The sequence below is a fragment of the Lagopus muta genome, chromosome 4, assembly GCF_023343835.1.
Source record: "Lagopus muta isolate bLagMut1 chromosome 4, bLagMut1 primary, whole genome shotgun sequence".
Classification (NCBI taxonomy): Eukaryota; Metazoa; Chordata; class Aves; order Galliformes; family Phasianidae; genus Lagopus; species Lagopus muta.
Window position 1 is genome coordinate 20127341 of NC_064436.1, and position 22660 is coordinate 20150000.

At 42.5% G+C, this 22660-nt stretch overlaps 1 protein-coding gene and 1 long non-coding RNA gene across 4 annotated transcripts in view; one reads left to right on the top strand and one right to left on the bottom strand.

Moving 5' to 3' along the window:
* Positions 1-788: 788 nt before the first annotated feature.
* SLC25A4 (solute carrier family 25 member 4) lies at positions 789-3611 on the bottom strand. The gene is made up of 4 exons (XM_048942208.1): positions 3399-3611; positions 2644-3130; positions 1985-2125; positions 789-1616 (listed from the first exon to the last, which is right to left on the bottom strand). The coding sequence occupies exons 1-4, from the start codon at positions 3507-3509 to the stop codon at positions 1459-1461; spliced, it is 897 nt and encodes a 298-aa protein (XP_048798165.1). The 5' UTR covers positions 3510-3611; the 3' UTR covers positions 789-1458.
* Positions 3612-3787: 176 nt separating this feature from the next.
* LOC125692294 (uncharacterized) overlaps positions 3788-22660 on the top strand; it is a 27349-nt gene continuing 8476 nt past the window's right edge. For 2 of the 3 annotated variants that reach the window (XR_007376567.1, XR_007376569.1), the window contains exons 1-4: positions 3788-4684; positions 5262-5381; positions 17171-17281; positions 18674-18750. This is a non-coding gene — a long non-coding RNA (uncharacterized LOC125692294). Of the gene's footprint in view, positions 4685-5261; positions 5382-9113; positions 9250-17170; positions 17282-18673; positions 18751-22660 lie in introns of those variants that run through there. The other variant, XR_007376568.1, reaches the window with a different exon arrangement.

The following is a 22660-nucleotide window of genomic DNA, read 5'->3' on the forward strand; positions in this document are numbered from 1 at the left end:
TTTTGAATATTTTGGAGAAGATACTAAATGCCATATGCACTCACTTTGGTGAGGTGAATGGTTAGTGTGTTGGCAAACTTTCTCTAAGGAATATGCAGAGGAAGAAGAAAAGACAACATGCAGGCCATGATTTATAAGACTACTGCAGTAAACACCTTGATTTTCTTCACAACCTTATGCTTCAATAGGTTACAACCCTGGTTATTTGCCACCAGGCAGAAAACACATTTAAAGAGGCACTATCTGTCAAGAGATAGAGCAGAAAATAACCCTAGAAGCTCAGGAATGAAGCATTTGTTGAAGTCTATAGTAGTAGTGTGGTTTAAGCAAAGGAGCTTCCTTTACTAGGGCAACCAGCAGTTAGCTGTACATCTTTAGGTAATCTGAAAATGTATTATTTTTAAGACCAACTTTCCCTGAATGCTGCTATTCTTTGGGTGGATGAAATGCCTCCAGCTGTAACTTTAGTACCTTGTTGCTGCTTTCACAGAGCATTCACACCCATAAGGACCATCGTGTTAAGTGACAGATCTGAGAAATCTGAAGTACAGGAAAGGGAGAACTAGATGCCAAGTCACAGAATCTGGAGGCTCATTGCTGTCCCTTTTCTCCTATTCATAAAACAGGTAAAGCCAGAAGCCTCTCAGCTGAATACTCCACTATAAAAATGCCATAGTGAATAACCATGAAAAGTTCTTAACAGACATGTCCAATATTAACCCAGAGTGTCTCCAAATACATTAGTTCTGGTAGACCTGTTCCATTTACAGTGAAAACAACAGGAAGAGTTCATATATATTAATTTATTTCATGAGTTCAGTTTTAGTTCAATTGAACATCAGAGCAGACAACTTCTTGCTTTGTGAGAATAGGGCATTTTTAACAATATTTCCACCTTCTACAAAATACAATTGAAAACAGTCATTATGGGCTGGTTTTGACCACAACTGCCTAACTTGTCAGTGAAAAGGCAGCAATTAGGAACTTGCAGCCCATTGTTGTGTTATATAGTTTGCAGATATTTATGCTTACATATCAGATTAAAAAAATAAGAACTTCAAAGAAGATGACATGGCTTATAAAATCATGTTGTATTATCATGGTGATGGGTAGCTAGAGACATTACTTAGTATAAAAGGTATTTCTCACTTTGAGTTTACATTAGATTTTAAACTAGGTGTATACCACCTACATCTCATCTCTAGTCAAAATGCTTTACCTGAAATTTGAAAGGGTGTAATATATACATAGCTTCCAATATAATTGTTGGAGGAATTTCCATACAAAGTGCAACTGTGCTGTAGTGAACAGATTTTAAATAAATGCATCCCTCTCTCAACTGGATGTTACTCAAGTCTTATTCTGTTTCCCTAGGAAATATTTTGTTGTCCATTACATCACAATAGTTATTTTAAAAAGTTAATTGAGAACAACTGAACTACATTAGGATGTTAAGTTTTAGACATACTTCTTGATTTCATCATAAAGTACTAGTACAAAAGCTCCACCCATGCCTCTCAACACATTTGACCAGGCACCTTTGAAGAACGCTTTGGATCCTTCATCTTTTGCTATCTTCTTCCAGCAATCAATTGTGCCCTTGTACATAATATCAGCTGTGGAAACAAATGAAGGTCATAAGGTTGAGCTACACAGCAAGTCTGTTTCAATTTCATATTTAGAAAAACAGGCAGGGATAAACGAAACATAAGAATTTCAAATGAAATAATCAGTTCATAAAGTCATTTTAATTCACCATATGAAATCTAAAATAATGTGGTCATCTATGAGACTGAGTGTTTGAGATAACCAGAAATTACTGCAGGGTGTACTAAAACATAACCAGAAGTTTCCTGTAGGGTTGTGGAAAGCCAACAGCCCTTTCATAGAAATCCCTCACAAAAGCTAAATACCACTACACCGCTACCTTGCATCCTAATGAAATAATACTGCCAGAACACCGCAGGAACAAACTTATTCTTACCTCCCTTTCGTCCAGACTGCATCATCATCCTACGTCGCACAGTATCAAAAGGGTACGAAACCAACCCTGCTGCTGCAGTGACACTCTGGGCAATCATCCAGCTCACTATGATGTGCACGTTCTTTGGATCAGGCAACATACCTGCCACCAAGAACAAATTAAGAGTGAGTACAGAAGGGAAAGCATTATGAGAAAGATGGCTCTGGAAGGAGCAGTCACCCACCAAACCCAGAAGTCACTCAGTCTAGTCAACAGGAGCATGCCTGCAACTTCTCACTTTGTATTTGACAGTGAACAGCTGCTGAGTGAAAGAAGTTTATAGGATTATGGTATTTTGTGATCTATAGACTACTTGACATTCCCTGACCAGAAGCTCTCAGGCACAGCCCTCTGGGGGCTTCAAGGAGGGACAAGCTCCCATATAAACATTTAGGAAAAAAACCAACAAATAATTGCAACTGCAAACCCACAGCTTCTGCCTGGAGCAGCAAGTTGAGGAAGGCAGGAATGCATTTCAGAAACACATGCATATACTCCAGCACTAGTTCCCCCAAAGCAGTACTAAGCCCAGCCCTGCTCATCCTTGTAGGGCAGGGTGCCTTAGCAGGCCTTTTCTGGTTGGATCTTCCCTCGCAGCCACCACTCCATCCGCTTCTTACCCTTGGCTGTGTCATAAACCCCAAAATAGGCTGCTCTGTAGATGATGATGCCCTGGACAGACACACTGAATCCCTGGTACAGGCCCCTCAAGCCATCGGACTTGAAGATCTTGACAATGCAGTCGCCCAGCCCCGTGAACTCCCTCTCGGCTGCTCCTTTGCCCACATCAGCCGCCAGCCGGGTCCTGGCAAAATCCAGCGGGTAGACGAAGCAGAGCGAGGTGGCTCCGGCCGCGCCACCAGATGCCAGGTTGCCCGCGAAGTAGCGCCAGAACTGCTTGTGCCTGTCCACTCCCCCCAAGAAGATCTGCTTGTACTTGTCCTTGAAGGCGAAGTTGAGGGCCTGGGTGGGGAAGTAGCGGATGACGTTGGCTAGATTGCCCCTCCAGAAGGAGATGATGCCTTGCTCCTTGGGGATGCGGATGACGCAGTCGATGATGCCCTTGTACTGTTTCTCCGCTGTGATCTGTTTGCTGGCGTGCTGGACCTGGAAAAGCAAGAGGAGGGTGGGAGGGTAGGGCAGGGAGAAGGACGCGGCAGGGTCACCCCGCACGCCGGCCGGCTAAGGGCAGCGAACGCCCGCCCGCCGCCTGGCCCGGCTCCCGCTCCCCGAGGAGCCCGGGCAGCTCCCGCGAAACCGGAGCCGGCTGAGCGCCTTCCCATATTTAGGCACGCCGGGTCGCGCCCGATCCACCTGTGGCGCAGCTCCGTCGGGCTCCGCCGCCCGCAGCCCCCCTCGCCCCCCGCCTCCTCACCTGCAGCAGCAACTTCACTCTCTCGATGGGGGCGACGGCCGTCTTGGAGACGGCGGCGGCGATTCCGCCGGCCAAAAAGTCCTTGAGAAAGCTGAGCGCTTGGTCACCCATGCTGGGAACCGGTCCAACACCCCCTACCCGGAGAGAGCCAACGAGCCACACACCTCCCCACCCAGCAGCCCCCTGCCGCGCCCCGCCGGCCAAATGGCCCAGAGCCCCGTGCCGCCCCGCTTATAACCCGCGGCCTCTCGCGATAGGAGGAGGCGGCCCCCGGGGCGCGCACATTGGCTGGGACCCCCCAGGGCCCGCCCCCGCTGGGGGGCGCGAGGCAGCGCCGCCATGTTCCCTCTGGAGGCACGGCGAGGGCCGCCGGTCTCGGGACGTTTAAAGGGCAAATTAAAGTTATCTGGCGGCTGTGGGGAACGCGATGTCAGAGCATGTGCCTGCTGTATTAATAGCTCGCAGGAGGCACCCGAGGGGACCGAGAAAGCTTGCAGGAATACCTCGGGCGGCAATAACCGTTTGTAGGGGCTGGCGGCCGGCGCTGAGGGTGCTGCAGGCACAGGCTTTGTGTGCATGGCCTCGAACCTGTGCGGTGCGTGCTGCGGGAGGGCGTCGGGCTGCCGAGCCCCCGGGGAAAGTGATCATAGCATCACAGAGTGGCCTGGGTCAAAAAGGACCGCGATTATAATCTATTTTCAACCCCCTGCTATGTGCAGGGTCGCCAACCACCAGACCAGGCTGCCCAGAGCCACATCCAGCCTGGCCTTGAATGCCTCCAGAGATGGGGCATCCACAGCCTCTTTGGGCAACCTGTTGCAGCAATGTGGCAGTGTGCACGTGTCTGTGAGCATTTGGGGGAATTAGAAACGGGTGCAGCCTCTGCAAGGCAAGGACATGGAATCTCCTCGTGTCTGATGCAGTGTGAGCCTGCCAGCCTTGAGGTCTTCAACATCCCGGCATGTTCCAGAGGCTGCCTTCCCATAGAAGAGGCAATGTGCCCTGGTTTCAACCCGGCAAGGTCAGACCCTCTGCAAGCACTGCAGTCAGTCACCCTTCCAGGAAGCACATGCTTGGAAATGCTCAGGTTGCTTGACTCGCACCCTGTGTGAGAGATCAGTGAGGACTGCAGCAAAACCTTACCTCTCTTCAGTGCAGAGGGAAGCACTTCCGTCTCAAATGCGGGTTACGTGGCCTTCTTCACATGTTCCCTCTGCCTGATGTCTGTACAAGCTTGTGATTCGCTGTTGCATGGAGTAGTTATGTGAAAGCCAGTGTAAAAAATTGTAAGTGTATACCAAGGAATTTGCCTTAAAACAGTCATCATATGTGGTTCTAGGATGATGCTGTACTGAGGAAAGCTAAGGTTAATGAGGTCAGCCTTAATTCAGTAATATAGTATCAATAATGGAAATAGAATTCATCTTAATGTAGGTGCTAAAAGATTGGCTGTTCCATGAAGAGACATTCCCTCCAGGACAGCAAATCTCACTGACGTCTGTGTTTAGCACAAGGCAATGAGACTGTAAATTTGATCCCCAGCCTCTCTTGCTCTCTGCTGCTCTCTGAGGTAGAGGTCTTTTCTCATGAACCTCAGCAACAGCAGCTTTAACGCTGCACAGCTAAGCCACCATGAGCAAGATGGAGTCTCCCCAGTTCTAAGAAATGGAAAGAGAGGTTACCTGAAAAGGCCTTTTTCCCAAGCAAGAACTGAAAACAGGTGCAAGCTGGAAGCACAGGGGCTCCCTAAAGTTAGACTGTGAGTTACAGGGTTCATTGTTTAATAGGTGTAGCTACTCTTGATCTTCGCTTTTTTTTTCCTTGTGCTTAACTCACTAGGTGTGGTATCTTCTCTTTTCACAGGGAAGTAAATATCCTTTTGACATCTCAGGGCTTCTGCTGCTGGTTTCACACGAACCCACAGGATGGCAGTGTTTGCAGTGCTGCCTAGCTGGACGAGGTCTCCTCAGTGCATGCAGGCAGGTGTGTGCCAGTGCCCTGCTGACTGGGGTCAGTGAGTGGCAGCAGGGTGGTATTGGGAGGGAGGGGAGTAGGGCCTGGAGTGGGACTGTGGTGGGAAGGGTCTAGCCCAAAAGGGTCTTTCACCTGCTTCTTCCCCACCCTCTTCATTTTAGCTTGTTTACGCTGCTTTTCATTTTCTCTAAATGAACAATAAATTTTAGTAAAGCCTTTATCGTAAAAATTCCAGCTAGTTTTTGAGGTTACTGTTACACATCATTATTCTGTTCCACATAAGTTCTTTGGTTTGATACGTATTTCTGTAGCAATAATGCTGTATATCCACATCTGCCAGTATTTAAATAAAGCAATGCACTAGAAGTGAGCAGTCACGTTTTATGCTTCTGATCTCCCTTGCCAGTACCCAGATGCCTAGTTTCAAGGGATATTCAACTTTCGGTGTTAACAGTGTTAAAATAATGGGCTAGACCAGGATATGTGCTTGCTGCTCTGGGTGGTGTTTTTTGATTTATTTTTGCTCCAAATGCCTATTTAGATCTTCCATGTATATGACAGTCCAGCCTTTTTATTCTACTTGTAGGAGATCAAATGCACTCTGTAAGGGACCTTTCACTAACTCTACCAGTACCACCAAACAAGGATAGGGATTTCCAGTAGCTAGAAATGTCATTAAAGAAAAGGTGAAAGGAGCTTGGCTTTTCATGGAATTCGTTGGTGCTTAGCGTTCTGCATTTTCTTGAAACACTACATGAGATGAAAGTTTTACCAGCTGTTGTGTATTCTTGTTTCTCTGCATTGCTGAACCCTAGGAAACTAGTGCTGAGGCTTGGCCAGACACAAGAACGCTTTTTTTCAAAAGTCAGCAGTCTCCGTCCGACAGCAGACACAAGGGGGAGCACAAGCAGTCTGCAAGACAGTGTTGACCCCCCCCCAGCACAGACAAGCTGTGGGTAGACAAAGTAGTGGCACGACGCTAAGAAGAAATGTATTTTCTTCTGGTTTGTTTTCAGAAAAGATCTGTGGGGTTGCAGTACATTCTCCATGTAAAAGGTTGGTTTGTGTTTGTAGTGAGTTCCTCTTACATAAGTGTAGAAGCCTGGGAGGAGGCACAAAAAGGCAGTCTGAAAATGTAACCAATACGAATTGAAGACTCATCTCACAGCCTGATCAGTCTGGTTGGAAACAGGAGCCAGCATTTTCACAATGGGCTGTGGTCGGCTGTAAGAATACAGAGTAACTCCCATCATGTGTTGGAGAACTGTGAGCTAGTGGAAGGATGCAAAGACAGGGGTAATACAGGAAAGATGGTGGGTTATGTTTATGCAGTACATTCTGGATGTATAGTAGGATTTTAAGACTGCATTTCTCAGACAGAGAAGTGTTGAAACTAACCCTAACCCTGATGAGACCTTGAATCAGTGCGCTGTCTGTGTGGATGCATGGGGAAAAACACATGTCAGCCTTAGTATGTAGGAATGGAACACCAAGATTTGCAGCTGATACGTGCTACTCTAGGAACAAGATGAAAGGCAGAGATGAACACTCAATGAGCGAGCGTCATCCAGCCTAGAGAGTGATTCATAGTGATGAATAATGAAGGCATCAGGAAGAATGGAGGATCTGAAAAGATTAAAATCTCTTGGTTTTATTCACTTTTGTTTGCTTTCTCTCTCTCTCTTTCTCTCTTTCTCTTTTTTTTTTTTTTCAGCTGAAATCTTTGAGTATGGGTATGAGAGGGGAAAAAAATGATGGGGAAGAAGAAGTCGGGAAATAGATGATGAGGCATTCTGCCTCGGCATGATAAAAACATAATCTGTGTTTCAGTCATTGCTTGGGTAGTGCTTTTTGGGAATACGTCTAGTGCAGGAGCACAAGAAAAGCTATCAACCTCTGATTCAAAGGGAAAAAAAAAAAAAAAAGACTTTTTTAGTATTTGCCCATAAGTCATCAGAAATAAATACTGATTACACTAACATTTATTATAGACTCTTAAATGTTGCTACATTGTTTGGAATTCATATGTCTAGCATGTACAGTTGTATTATAAGTAGGTATGAATGAGTATATGCTATAAAAGTGTTCTAAGCAGATCTGTCTTTACATTCTCCCCTTTCTCCTCCACTTCTACAGCACCCTCATTTCCAGTGAGCAGAAGAGATCTTGGCACAGCTTAGGGGAAAACTAACCTAAAGCTGTGCACTTTATCCTACTGGGCATTGCTCAGCAGGGGAGGCTGTTCTCAGCTTCAGCCAGTAGTAGCGGGGGTGGCAGGAGGTCTCTTACAGCAGAGGATGTGAAGCATGTATTTGCATAGGCTGCTTTTCCTTGCCTCCCCTCTGCTCTCCAGCAAGCATGGTTTTATTTTAGCTTTGGCCTTCTGAAGCAGGATTGTTTTTCCCCTGAATAGGTCAGGCTGGGATAGTGCCAGGATACATGGCCTTCCATAGCTGGGGTGACTCGGGAAGCTGGAGATACCTACTAAGTAGACAGTGCCTCTAACTGCTGGGCCTGTGCCCAGTGTCAGAGGAGTATCCTAAGTTAACCTTTGTGATAAACAGCAAAGACAGCCCTAGGCAAAAGGACTTTTTCTGAGTCTGGTGTCAGGCTGAAACAGGTTATAGTGCTGCCCTCTGTTGTTGGGATTCAAAAAAACTCATACAAGGCAATGATGAAATTCAGCCGAACGTTAGTAAAATGTGAGTAGAAAAGCCACGTGAATAAGTGAACAATTTCATCCACTTGTTTCATATGGTGGTTCAGCCCATTGGTATGTGCCTGCGTCTCTTCACTAGCAGTTCAGTTTGTAGGAACAGAACACAGCTAATAATATTATTCCTTTTTTAGCAGATAGTCCTCATGTCTGATCTTGTGTCCCAGAAGTCATACATTGTAGGATGCTTGTTTGTATTTTATGCACAGGGAAAATACAGAGGAAGAATTTTCTATTTTCTGTTTCTGTAGCTTCTTGTATCTGCTATTTTTCTTATTTTTATATGGAATTACTGAATTTCTCACTTACAAGCACTTGAGATGAAGTTGTATAGAAAGCTAGAATTCAAGGTCACTCTTCTTTGAGTAAAAGCTGTATAGAATTGTCTAGAACTTTTTCCCCATAGCTAATCTGTGAACCAGTATGGAAGCAAAATGAAAGTAGTCTGATATTTCCATCTGATCTGGAGGGAAATCCCATCAAGGAGCATTTCCTAGTCCTAGTGTAGTGCATCCTTGCCAAACCTGACACATAGGTGACTCCAAACCCTTGCACAAATGCAGATATGCCTGGCAGCTATTGAAAGCAGACATACTGTCCAGACTGTTGGTGGCAGTGGTTTTTTTTTTAGCTAAAGAAGCTCAGTTCTCAGCATTGCTTAGTGAACACAAGTGACAGCCCTCTTTCAAAGACTGAAAAACTTCTCACTTTCTGACTGGTACTGAAAAACAGAAAATTGTAGTTCTATTCTGCATTCTGTCCCTGATGGTAAAGGCACTAAATAAAAGCAGAATTGATCCATAACTGTGACACAGCTGGTGTTGTACAGTGAGAAGTAAAAGTAACATTGATCCTGTCAGCAACTGGACAGATTGTTTTACAGTGTGCAGAGGTTGCTGGTTACCTGTTCATGCAGCAATATTCAATATGGATATTTGTATGGAAAGTGCTGAGTCACAGCCTGAACCTCTGATGGATCACCTGAGGCGAGCCATGAGTCAGCCATGGGAGCACAGCTGAAGGCAATTCACCTGTGCTGCAGGAAGGGGTGGAGCCTGGCTGCACCCCTCCTAGACCTATTTAAGAGCTGGCTACCAGTGGGGAAGGATCTCTTCTGGAAATCTGCTCTGCTGGTGTTTTGTGAGTGAGCTCAGGATAGGGGTAAGCTTTCTATTTATTCTCTTTTGTTATCATAGTCTGATTTGCCAAACTCTCTTGTTTATTTTGTGATTATACCATCCTAAGGTTCTTTGATTATACAGTATTGAAATGAATCAAACCTTCTGTCAAAATATGTGAGAGTTAATTAATGACTTGTGGAAGTGGTTGTAACAATGGAGGTTCAAGGTTTACCATTGGCTGCCCCTGCCTTCAGGAACTTGTATTTTAATTTCTGGTGAGGAATACTTTTTCTAACATTTAGGCTTGCGACTTCAAATGGCCTGTAAAGGTGAGGCTTTCTGTCTTTGTGTTGTAAACAATAATCAGTCCCTAACTCTTGGCCCATCTGATTGAAGGTACTGAACCAGTAAAAAGTTCCTGTTTAACTCTTCTTTCTGCTTGGTTTACTCTTTAGTTTTGGGACTATTTACCCTCATTTGCCAGATTCCAAAAGCAGATGAGGGAGGAGAGACCCAACACCATTAGTTGGCTGAGCTGCTGATTTGTGCAGGCAATATCTGTTCTTCAGCTACGATGGCAGGGGAGTCTGGTTGACTAGAGCAGTGGTCATAATCTTCTTATATGCCAGATTTTTTGTTTGATGTGTATTTGCCTCCACCATATGTACATTAGCAACAGAAGAAAACAGGAAGATGAAAAAAAATTAGTTTTATATGTAGTCTCAGTAATTGAGAGTATTGGTTGGGAGAAAAAAAAAAAGGTAAAATCTGATTGTGCTTTGTTTTTTCCTTCTTAGATTTCTCAGGGATGGGAAAATCAGTGCATCATCTGCTGTGACTGCAGTTGAAGCCAACTTGGCAAAGTTGTTTCACTCTGATTTCATTCCACTTGGCCACGCTCTGGTGTCTGTCTAATCACATTTATTGTGTTTAATTTGTGAACCATTTGTGAATGTAAACAGTTGGTGCAGCTCAAAACAAAGGAAATTCACCTGTCATAGAAGAGATCCTTTTCCAAAGATAATACTCTTTCACTTTTTGTTGTTTGTTTGTTTGTTTTTGTTTTGTTACTGTGAGTTGCTCTGCAGATCATCATCAACTAGTGTGCATTAAGAGCACATGGGGACAGGCAAACCTTAGAGGAACAGACAAATAACAAGCATAGTGGTGAGTGGAGAAATCCTCAGTCCCTGTCTATCACCAGTGTGCATGAAGCTGGTGGGTCACTGACTTGAAGAGCCAGGTGGTAATATCCCTTGAGGAAGATGGCAACTTGAAAACCTTGACATCTGGCTAGCATTCAGCTGCTGGGTGTCTGGCATTCCCCACACACTGCCTAATCCTGCCCCTGAGACCAAGAAACACTGGGCACCATGGGTCACAGAGCCACTGGACCCCAGAATGGTGCCTGTTCTCTTTGCAAAATTCTGTGACTGCCTTGCAGTTGTGGTTTGGCACCACAAGCAAAAACAAAAAGTGTGGATATGATGCTACGTGCTTATCAATGATAACAGTGATCTGGAGACTGAGTGCTTTCACAATGCAATAGTCTTTATTCTGGAGGAGTTCCAGTCACAGAGAGCTGGTTCATAAGCAAATATAGTTTGAAATATGTCAGTGAAGCATCCTAAGTGATTTCTTGCTGTGCTGGGTTATATGAGAGGTCTCCAATGTCTTGTTTAAAAAATATCATTTTATACAAACTCCATTAAGTCCTAGGCTGTTTTTGTGCTGTGCAATCGGAGTATGCTATGGGCTGGAACTGTGTACTGGGAAGGGGAAGGGAAACAATTTTCCCTTTACCATGTAGGGTAGGCAGGATATTTAAAATAAAGCTGGGCCTTTTTGCCAAGTGATGTATTCTAGTTTAATGTAGGTCAATCCTTCTACTAACTTAGGGCTCATTTACTTTCAATGAGTATGAAATTCTGCTTTTTTTAGTATTGTTTTGTCTTTTTGTCTCACAAAAATCTCTCCTTTGTTGAAGAGAAGGTGTTTAGTAGGGAATCAGGAATTTCAGATAGCAAATGAATGCAGGTGGGAATGATTTTATTTAGAACCATCTTTCAGTGGGGAAGGAGAACTTTTATCTTCAAAAGCAAAACATACAGTCACTCACCTCTCACATGTTGAACAGGGTAGAGAGTAGAAAGAACAAAAGCGAGAAAACCCATGAGTCAAGATAAAGAGTTTAATAAGGGAAGGAAAGAGGGAAATATGCAAAGTAACAGAAAGCAATCATTCAGCACCTCCCACTGATGACTAGCCAGTCCCTTGAGCAACTGCTGTAGTGGCTGCCTTGAAAGATGCTGCACCCCACCTGTTAGTGCCGAGAATGACATTACATGGTATGGGAAATCTCTCTTCTGCCAGTTAGTCAGCTGTCCTGTGTCCTTCCCCAGCTTTTTGTTCCTTCAAGCTTACTTGCTAGTGTGAGGCAGGGTGAGGAAAAAAATCTTGAAGTACAAATACTATTCAGCCAGATCCAGTACAACAGAGCTGCTTGACATTAATGCATAGTAGATCAGAAATTGAGGATACAGTTTCATAGTTAGCATAAAGATCCTGGCGACTCAGTTGCAGCTCTTAGTTCCCTCTCCTTTCCAGTCGTGTGTTTCCCATCTCCCCTCAAGTCAGCACTAGCAATCATGCAGCCCTGCAAAAAGCAAATTTCCTGCATGTCCCCTACAGTGAGTTGAAGCTGCTCCGCAGGCACGAGTGTGAGAATGGCTGGCTGGGGTGCGGGAAAGTGACAGAAGTGACACTGCTGGAATAGACATGTCAATTTGTGGCACAGTGGGTAGTTCTTATGCTGTAGCTATATTTCATGCTTATGTACCCTTCATTAATCTCTCCTACCTCCTCATATTTCTTTCTGAATAACCACTATCACTGTGTGGGCTGACACTCTTTAGCTTTAGAGCAACTAGGTAGGGGAAACTGTATATGGAAAAAGAATTCAATGGTTTGGTTCTCTGGAGCTACGATGTAAATTTCTCTTTGACAGTTAACAAGAAAAAGACACTTAACATTTTGCAAAACTACATGTAGAAGTTGCTCATGGACCAAGCATTTCAACACAATATGGATTAGGCAAGTTCAGTTTTTACTTTGTGGTATTTTTCAACTGATTTGTAGTTAAATCTAAAGCATGTACATTAGGAAGTGAAGAGCTTTCCATACAAGGTCTGCCTTGTGAGAAAAACAAGATGGTATTTTTGGAATGCCCTTGCCACTAGATGGCAGGGCACACTTTGAATAAAGGAAGCAGCGAACAGGCTGTATTCAGCACTGATTTGCTCTTAGTCTAGAAAATCCCTCATTGAGCTTTGTCGAAAGCTTGGTTGGAGTGAGGAGTGGCTGGAGTGTTGGATAGAAATGTAATTGTGTCATGATGCTTTGACAGCACTGGCATGCAGTTTTATCTTTTTCTGCAGTACAATAGATATCTTAATTGAATTCCTCAAAGCTCAGCTTAATAAGATAATAAGGAAAAGCTGTGCATTAACTGCAATTAAATTATGAGCCAATGTTGGTGATTTTGTTAAAAAAAAAAAATCCTCTCCCTCTCATACACGTGCCACGCTTGCTGTGCCAAATTCTCAGCTACTCAGTCACTCCTTGAAGTAAATTGCAAAGAGCAGATTAGCTCAAGTGCTGACCTTGGAATCTGGCTTAAAATAGTTTGGATGGGCAGCTTGCTGCAGGTGTCAGATTCAGATAGCACTTATAAGAGTTAAGGTGTCTAACTTTCACTCTTTCACATCAGTTTCGTTTTACGGTAACTGTAATAAGTTCAATTGAATGGAACTTGCATAGTGGTGCTGAGAAGCAGGGTGTTTATGTTGTTCAGCTGCAGTTGTTACAGTCTTCAGAATACGAAGGTGAAAAAGTTGTGTGTTTACTGGTGCAAAATATATAGGTATGTCTGGACAAATTAGGTGTAAAACTCTGCTCTTTTCATGTGGAACATTACACATTGGCAAATGGAAATGAGCACTCTGAGATCAGGTCTATATCTTTTAAAGATCATAGAATCAAAGAGCAAGTCTAGCTCCCTCAGTGTGTAGTGTCTTTGTAGGAGAGCTGCCTATTGGCAGCTTTGCAGGAGAGCTGCACTCTCTTATTTCACATGTCCAGCACAGTTTTAGGCTTGCCTATCCCTCTGACCTGGTCTGCTATCTTATTGCCATCTCTGCTGCAGTGTGCTAGTCTTGACACTAAGCAAGTTCTTCTCTGCTTTCTATGCTTCTTACCAATTTCCTGCTTACTGAGGTTGTGCTGTGTGTGCGTCTTCTATCTTCCCCTAGTGTCCTCTCAAAGACTCGCTGTTAGCTTGGTACCCAGGAGTGGTGTTTTTATAGATTAAAAGATATTTTGACAACTCGCTGAAACACTGATTGAATTTCCCAGTGTGCCTTATCTACCTCTGTGTTCCTTTGATTTAAGGTGTGAGATGCCTTTATTTGAGGATACTGCAGATGTTAAACATATGATAAAATGGAAATAAGAGTTTCCCAGTCTGTATGTGCAAATGTAGGTATTGGTGCAACAAACCACATGTGGCTTTTTTGCAGGTGCTCCCTTTTCCAGGATTCTGGGCTTCCTGCCAAAGCATTTTCTCTCAACCTCACTGTTAACCAGTCCCTTGCATTTTGCATCAGCTTCTGTCTAAATAGGCTTAGCCCTCCAGTTAATAGATATCTTTTTCTCAAGTGCTGCCCATTGCACCTGCCTTTGAAATGTGCTCTGGAGAACTCAGTGATTGGTCTGTTGTGTGCTGTTGCTGTTTGGTTAAATCATTGCTTAGTTTCAGGTGGCTGCATTTGCATGCTGGAGCACTGGATCCTCCTGTTTACTGCTTTTGTATATCTTGGATGTGTTTGTAAAGCTTGAGGGGAAGTTCAGAATGAAAAGTATAATATCAGTGTTTGGGATAACAAATGGTACAGGCCATACACTCTCTTCATTCAATGCTTTTTCTGTTTCCACATCAGTGAGCACGTTGGATGTAATGTTGTCACAGCATGCTACCAGAAATCCTGAGATCAGTAATGTAAAATAGGTCTTTGGAATTTTAATAATGGAGAAAATGTCAGTATGCAAAGTTGGTGCAGGGTTGTTCCTCCCTTCCCCCAGTTCTACTCCTTTAGATCAGGCAGTGTATTTTCTGACTTTGTGGATACAAAAAGTGGGAATGAGGCATCCTCTGGAACCATATATTGATTCCTACTCTGTTCCAGTAGGATTCACCACCCCAAAAATCAGTTGTACACAGGCATACTTGTAGACCAGAGTTTCAGGATCAGCTCCCATCTTCCCCAGGTGTGTCTGAAGAACTTGGAGTCCTTCAATGTTGACATGGCTTTGACATCTCCTAAGAGAGCCTGTGGCATCCAGAGATCATTGAGTTCTATCCAGACAGCTGTTTTTCCCCACCTAGGTTCAAGGAGTTGTGTGTGACCAGCAGTGCTGCAATCAAACCAGCTTGAAGGTTGTTAAGTAATACCAAAGATAAGGAGCAAAGCGTTCAAGAGCGTGATTCGGACCCATCCTCTTGGTAGAAATGACATTATTATTGAGTTCATTGAATTAGGTTGGTATTTTTCTCATAAAATATACTTGTACACTGTCAGTAGTATACCTGGTGTTTATGCAGTGGCTCCGTGTGTGTAAAACAGTCTTGGATAGATAGATAACTTGGATAGATAGAAAACTATCTTGGCAGTAGCTTTCTTGATCATTAAACTTAGCCAAGCCTTTTTTCCAGTAGTTTTTATGTATATCTTGATATGGAGAACATGTTGAGACATTCTTACGCAAGAAATGATTAGAAGCTCTCACTGCAATAGGCACAGTGGTGTGGTTCATTCCACATTACTGAAACACCTCTCTAGCTCAGGCTATCAGCCTCTCCAAGTGAAATTAAGTGAACAGTTATCCAGGGTTCCACTGAACCCATAGAACTGAGGAATATTCTCAGTAACAAGTCATGACAAAATTGAGTTCAGTACCAAGAAAATTGCTACTCATTTTCCTACTGAATTGTTTATTTGTTTTCCTTTGGTTACCAGAAGAAATGACAAAAAAAAAAACCCAAAAACATTATAAGCCAGAATCCAGAAGGAGATTGTGCTAACTAGTTGTTGAGAGGTTATTTATTTGCAGCTAAAGGTACTGGAGCGATCTGTGTGTGAATTTCTGTCTCTAGGATTTACAGAAATTCTTGTACAAGGCAGATGAAGTTGCCAGAAGTGGGGCCTTTCTTTGATAGTTCTACTCTAAACGAGGACAAAGTGGATAAGACCCATTTCTTGGATCTTTTAAATTGCTTTTTAGATCCCAGCAATTCTTGTTTTTAATTCCAGAACATTACAGTGCTCGAAAAGCTTAGTTTTGCTTTTTGAACAGGTAGTGAATTTGCTGCTATCTTGCCTATTTGAAGATGCTCATGTGCAGTATAAAAAATCCACTTTCTTTCCCCAGACACATTCTTGCACAGTACAAAACCACAAATGTTGTATTAAGTGCTGTTCTTTTTCTTCCTTGGATCTCATGTGTTATTTTATGTGCAACCTGGCTACATTTCTTTGTGAATGTGACTATACACCAAGAAGTGATAGAGTAGTGGACAGTGGTCAATCTATTTTAGTTGTAGACCTGCAAGGTGGCCAGTTTACATGTTGGTTCTTAGCATAGCTTCTCAGCTGCTTATGCCTAATATACAGCCCTTAATCCTTTCTGCGTGTCATCCCTTGAAGCAAATGATAGAGACACAGATTAGGAGATAGCAACAAACAGGAGATTTTGTCTGTTGATTGCATGTGCAAATAGCTAATCTTCAGTGCAATGTTCTTTAACCCCAGAACAGTTATGGACTCCTGAGAATCCATTCTTACTGAAACTCCCCAGCAAAATCAGATTTTCTATTCTTCATAGGGAAAAAAGTGCTGCAGGTTTACTTTGGTCACGTGTGTTTGTATTGGCAGAACACAAGCTTCCGTAAACACACGTGTGTAAATGAAAAGTGAATGTAGATAAGCAAAGTTGAAAGGCAGTAAAATGAGTACTGTCAGCTGAGGGCAGCCGCAAAAGCAGCTCCCAGTCTGCCCTCCTCAGCAGACTTTCTACAGCCTAAAGCAGGATAAACGGGCCATTTGCTGTGCTCCAAACCTGGGAGTCAGAAATCCCCGTAAGAAGCTGCTGTGGCACTGTAACGAAAGGATTTCTTGAGTTACGTAAAGTGGGAAAGCAAGGTGATGAAACCGAAACAACAAATAAATACTATGTTTCATGCACCCTTTCAGTGCCTTGCCAAAACCAAAATGTATCTCCCCAGAAGTCAGCTGACTTTTATCGGCTTTGCAAAATGATGAATGAATGCCTTGGCTCTTTATTATTGCTTAAGTCATTCCTGTTTATGCCAGTATTTCAAGGATTATGTTTTGATTGTTCTGGAGAGGTGAAAACACTTTCTTGCTGATGAATAAACACTGACACTTTTAAATATTTGTATGCAAAATGTCTTTAAAGCCATTATGAAATGCTTACCAAAAGCACTAAGAAGCTGTTTCCCGAAAAGACGGTTTTTCTCTCCATTTTCTTTCATGCTAAACAGTCCAAATGAAAAGCCTTTCAGAGTTAACTAGTTTAAGCAATACCAGTGTTTTAGTGTAATGAATAACTTTTTTATAGAGGACAATTGCACACAGTTCAATATGCTAGTATTTCTATTTCTGTGCCTCACCAATGCCAGGACTCTCGGGTAGAATTTCTTTCTTTGAGAAAGCTGAGGCGATCAAAACCCTGATTAACCTCTGATATTCACGTGGTGCTCTTGATCTTGAGGACCGAAGCAGTAACAAAGAGTTAATGGCAGCCATATGCTCAGGGTATTGTGGGTACTGTTGACCCAAATGTGAACTCAGCCAGCTAGTGCTGCTAACTGCTGTTTGTTTCAGGTTTGGCATGGAGATTACTGATGAAGAGTTTGAGCTGCTACTTGACAGAATCCCCCTTGATGAAGATGGAAGTGTCAGATACCCCCAGTTCATGGCCAGGTTTGATTCCTGGTATGCAGCGTATGCATTTTATTTCTCATTTGTGTGTAGAATTATTTTTAATCTAAGAGGCTCCCCTAACATTTGCAAACTGATCCTCATCTCTTAAGTATGCTTCTTTATGACATATTTCTTGCATGGAGAATGCTGATTGCATTTAAAATTAGCTGATGTTATGGGAATGTATTGTTTATAATCTAGTTTGTCTTTAAACGCTAGTTATGTGTTTTGGAGGACTTCAGAGTCATGTAATGTATCCTCATGCTTTCTGTAGGCTGGGAAATATGACAGACTTCTAAGTAAAAGCTAATTGCTTCCCAAAAAAATCAATACATGTACTTGATGCAGTTCTAAGAACTTGAAGCATTTATAGACCCTATATATTATCTGAAGTTGTTTTGAAATGGTGATATTGCTTAACAGAAGCTCTACTCAGACTCTAAGGCCTAGTTACACACATGAGAGTTTGATTAAAATAAAGAAACAATGGGCTAAATACAGATACTTTATCATTTTCCAAAAATGAAGACTCTGTTCCCCAAACAGCTGTGCTAATGGCAGAGTAGATGCCAGTGACATTGCTGAGGTGAATGCAAGTCTCTTGTAGAATCTGGGACTGGAGAAATACATCCCACCCACTTACATGCATACATAGATTTTTAGACTGCTTAAAGGCAATGTGAATGTTTCTGGGTTATGTAGCAGGCAAGAGCATATCTTCTGTATAGTCTGCATACATGCATGAAGGATAGGTAGAAGTCTGAGTTCACTGTACTGAAATGACATTAGGTAGTTCCTGCACTTCAGGTAACAACTGCACATTGCAAAGCTGATAAAAGTGCTTCTATCTTCCTGTTCCACTAACTGCTTTTCTGCTCTTTCTCTCTCACTGTCCTCATCATCCTGCTTCAGGAAGTATTGAGGTTAAATTCATTTGTCCACATGTTTTAACACAGAGCTGTCAAATAGGATACAGAATTCATGAGATGCATATGTCCTTCTGGAATGATATCCTCAAAGTAATCTCTGAGAGTCTCTCAAATTGCACTTGAATGTCCTTGGGTGGCCTCCTGTTTTTTTCATACTTTTACTGCCAAGGCCTCCTCTCCAGTTCTTTCTTTTATAGTCTTCTGAATGGGTTGCAGCTACCCTGGATTTGGTTGTGCTTGAATTTCTGTGAAGTGTTTCAGCTCCAGGAATATAGCCTGTTGTGTCCTCTTGTGTTGAGGATGTAAATAGATGGCAGAGGATAAACATCCTCTGGCAAAACTACGAAATTTTGAGAAATCAAAAGCTTTAGAAATAAGATACAGAGAGGCACAACACTGGACCTTCTTCCTCTCACTGTGCACTCTGCTGTTGCAACTCTTTTTCTGAGCTTCGTGCTTTTTTTCTCACGCACAGATTGCTTCAGCTGTCATGTCCAAGTAAATTCTGAAGTCGAGAAGCCAACGTCCCTAAAAGAAGCAACATTCATCTTAGTAAGTGTATTCACTTCATGCATCAGATTGGAGACCACATTTATTTCAGTTTTTAATAACTATTTTCTTGTATTTACTTAAAGTAACACATTTTCACCACAAAGGAGCTGCATTAGCACAAGGTGTTCCGCTGGCTGTCACTTGCCTTGGAGTGCATCTGCAAGAACACACACAGCCATTTATAGCCCTTCAAGAGGCCTATGACTGAACCCATGTTTCAATAGTAAGAAGCTGTGCTATGTAGTACTGACCAGTAGTTAACATGCATGGTTGTATCTAGTATGCTTTTCAACCAGGGGCAGATGACGTTGTGACCATTAGAGACGTGAGAATCCTAATTTATACTAACCTAACTCTGCCAGCTTCAAGCCCTTTGCGGTGCTGGCTGAGTTGGGAACACGCTGTATAACATCTACCAGAGAACTGTAGACAATATCCAGAACTTTGCTGCTGAATTAATTAAAGCACTTGATCCTTCTACATTAAACAGTGAAGGAAGGAATGTGCAGTAACTGGAAGTTCAAAGCTGCCTGTTATAAATGGGAGCGTGCTAGGCAGAGACCTTGGATGCATAGCTTACATTTGCAATGGAAAGTGCAGAAAAAGCTCATAGGGTTATGAAAGCCTTTTCCCCTGCATGTGCCCAGCCTGGTATCTTCCAGAGAAAATGATGGGACCTGAGAAGCTGAGCTACCATCTGTTGCCATCTCTTGCCATATCTCATACAAAGATCTCTGCTTTTCAGAATCTCTGTAAATCTGAATGATTGACTAAAGATTTTAAGTTTTGTACTAGTCAAGTCTCATATGAATCCCATACTATCAGATGCCACCAAAAATAGCATTTGGTTAAATATAACCAGAAACTGCTAGCCTCTATACCAGAAGACTCTCAGGCATAGAAACATTGTCAGGCCCGAAGGTGGATTGTATAGAAGAAAAAGAGAATGAGTATTGTAAGGAGAAGTGGTCTTGGTTGCAGCTAGAAGAACAGTTAGGTTAGAAACCCAGAATAAGATGGGACAGAGGGGGTCTAGAAGTACTGTGGCTTTTGTTACGGTAGAGGGAATAACACCTGATCATGCAGTGATTAAGTGCTTTCTCTGCAGTCAGTTTTTGAACTTAATCAGTCCCATTTCCAAGTCACCTTTCAGAATGCACTCAATCTAGCAATTTCAAAGATTATTAGCATGCCTGCACTTGTTGCTTAGAAATAATTACTGTTTATACAGAAATCATTGTACTTTCGATGGCACGATTCTGTATTTGAACATGATCCAAACAAATAATTATATATGTTCATTGGCAATATTGTTGCTCAAGTCGAGTGGGAGAGAGTACATAAGCCCCACAGCATAGCTTAGGTAACAGCTCTTTATTTGTTTCACATCGAGAACTGGGGACCAGATCATTTTCTCAGATTGCTTTGATGTTAGTATGGGGTAACTTCATTTACTCCAGTGCAAAACTAGAGCGTGACTGGGATCAGAATGTAAGACTGAGGCATAGTAACTTTCACTTTCATCACCTACCCCCAGTGTCTTTCCTCTTATTAAAACAAATGTTTCTTGCAGCTTTAGTCTCAGTTTCTGTACTGTATGTAGTGGGCTGGCCTCAGCCAGCAGCCAGACTCCTGGCCAGCTGCTCATTAAATGACAGTAAAGATGTTTTAGTTACCAAAATAACATCTTAATTGGAAACTTGGTTTTCTATAACTTATATGTATTATTTATCTTCAAATAAAGTGTCATTTTGGTTGGAAAGTAACACTGTTAAAGAACTAAATTTGGTTAAAAAATGGCTGTGTATTGACTTCCCCTTTCACACAGTCAACTATTTCTTCCTTCCCTCCCTTGTTATCCACTCAGGTAGGCCTACTACAAACCATAAAGATAGAGAGTGAGCTGTAGGAGACTCAGCATATTCCCAATATCATAGATATTAACAGAAGAGTTTAAAGATTTGCCCTGAGTGGAAGAAAGTTTCTGAGTCTAAAGGAATATAACCAGTGAGGATAATGTGGAAACCTTTGCCCACAGTCATAGATGGGAAATACAGAATTTAGTGTAAGAATAGAAAAATGTATCTTCTTTCTCTATAATTACATTTTATGCTAGTGGTGATAAGTGGATTAATAAAGACAGGAGTTATTCAGAATCTGCTACGGGTGCATTAGACTTGAGACAAATTTTAAAAGAAAAAGTAATATATATATTACCTTTGAAAGATTAGAAAAGGATTATGCAGTCAAAGTTGGTTTGTTTCCTCCTACTGTTTAGTTGCCCTAATCCAAGATGTCTGTGGACCATATCACTGTTACCCAAATGCTGTAATATGTGCACATTTGATGCTCATGCTGCACATGGCAGACTTAATTAGCCACATGCATTGGTGTGTACTGCTCATATACCCCAAGAGAAGGATCTGCCCTAGAAATCAAGTACATCAGTAGCTTGGCTCTTGCTGCCCATTATCTGGGTATTTACTGTAGTGGCATGCACAAGATAGAAGGGAGATGTAACAGCAGAATCAAGGCATTCTTTTCTCTCATAGTGTGTTCACAGAAATAGGATAAGGTTTGAGAAGTGTTCAGCGTTAACTCTAATGACAGTGAAAACAGTGGTTAAACCCCCTCCCAAATGTTATCTTTTCAAACTGAGCGGCTAAATAAGAAATTATTTTGAAAGTCCTAAGTAATTTGCTCTGGCAGTTTTTTGGTGTTGTTTGTTTGGTTTTGTTTTTAATTCACATACTGTATTAGAGTGCTAAAATATTGTGTGAGCTATTCCTGGATGATCGCTTCATTAGTCACTCTGACATAAGTCACACTGGTGAAAAGCACGAGTCAGATAACTGCAGAGTGGTTATTTTGCCTTGCAGATGAGCTTTTTAAAGGCTGCCTGTTTTTTGATGTTCCATTGGTAGCTATAGCCTATGCCAGGTTTCAGAGACTGTGACCAAAGGCAGAGTGACAAAGATGAAGGATGAATGTCAACCTTAAGTGTTGTATTTGAGGAGCTAAGGTGAGAGGTCAGCTACAAGGTAAGACTTAGTCATGTCCTTCCAAAACCTCACATGCCCTTGAACTTCCCACCCTCTAGAAATAACCCTCTTTCCCCCACTGTCATCCTAAATTCTAAGCAAATGTAGGAGGTGAGTGTTCTGATTGCTAGACATCCTCTCATACACAGTCTTCTCTTCCCTGCCTGGCAGTCAGGCACAGCCCCCTGCTGCAATGCCCTTTGGGTTGTTTTTGATTCTGCACTCTCAGCCAAGCCCATGGGTCAGCTGACTTTAGTACAGCTTCATTTTCATTAGTTTTCTAGCTTCCTTCCTTAATTGTTCCCTAATTGGCTTCCAACAGGTTTGGAAAAATAAATACTGCAATCACAGTGTTAAGTTGGAAAGGGAAGAAAATGGAATGTTTTAAGAAATAATCTTTTCAGATGTGATTTATGTGCTGTGAAATTTAGATAGGGCAGAAAAAGTCTAGCAGAAAGCCAGACAGCGAGAAGACTCTCCAACTCACATGTTAGCTAGAAGAAAACAGAGAGAAAAATGGCAGGTGAAAATTAGAGAGGTAGGTAGAAAGATGAAGTCAGTGAGGTGAGTCAGAGCAGCAATGTATCATAGTTGAAGAAGAGTTTTTATTGTAACTTGAAAGCTGAGACATTGAGGATGAACCTGGCAGGCTTGCAGATCTTTGTTGCTCTGTTTGAACAGCAGCTCCCTCACTTAGCTCACAAATGCCACATCCAGGTCTGTCCCTCAACTGCTCAAGGCTTTTCGTCAGTCCAAGACTGCAGGTCTTGCAGTCATGCTGCTCTTCAGTTAAGTGACTGTCCTACTGACCTGCAGGGTGAAGAGTAGTGGAAGAGATCTGAGATGCTCTGTCAGTGAAGTAATGCAGG

Excerpts from the sequence above, each read along its gene's own strand:
- SLC25A4 (XM_048942208.1), bottom strand. The coding sequence starts at position 3,509 with ATGGGTGACCAAGCGCTCAGCTTTCTCAAGGACTTTTTGGCCGGCGGA. Across the intron at positions 3,131-3,398 it reads GAGTGAAGTTGCTGCTGCAG|GTCCAGCACGCCAGCAAACA; the intron begins GTGAGGAGGCGG and ends TTGCTTTTCCAG. Across the intron at positions 1,617-1,984 it reads GCAGTCTGGACGAAAGGGAG|CTGATATTATGTACAAGGGC; the intron begins GTAAGAATAAGT and ends TTGTTTCCACAG.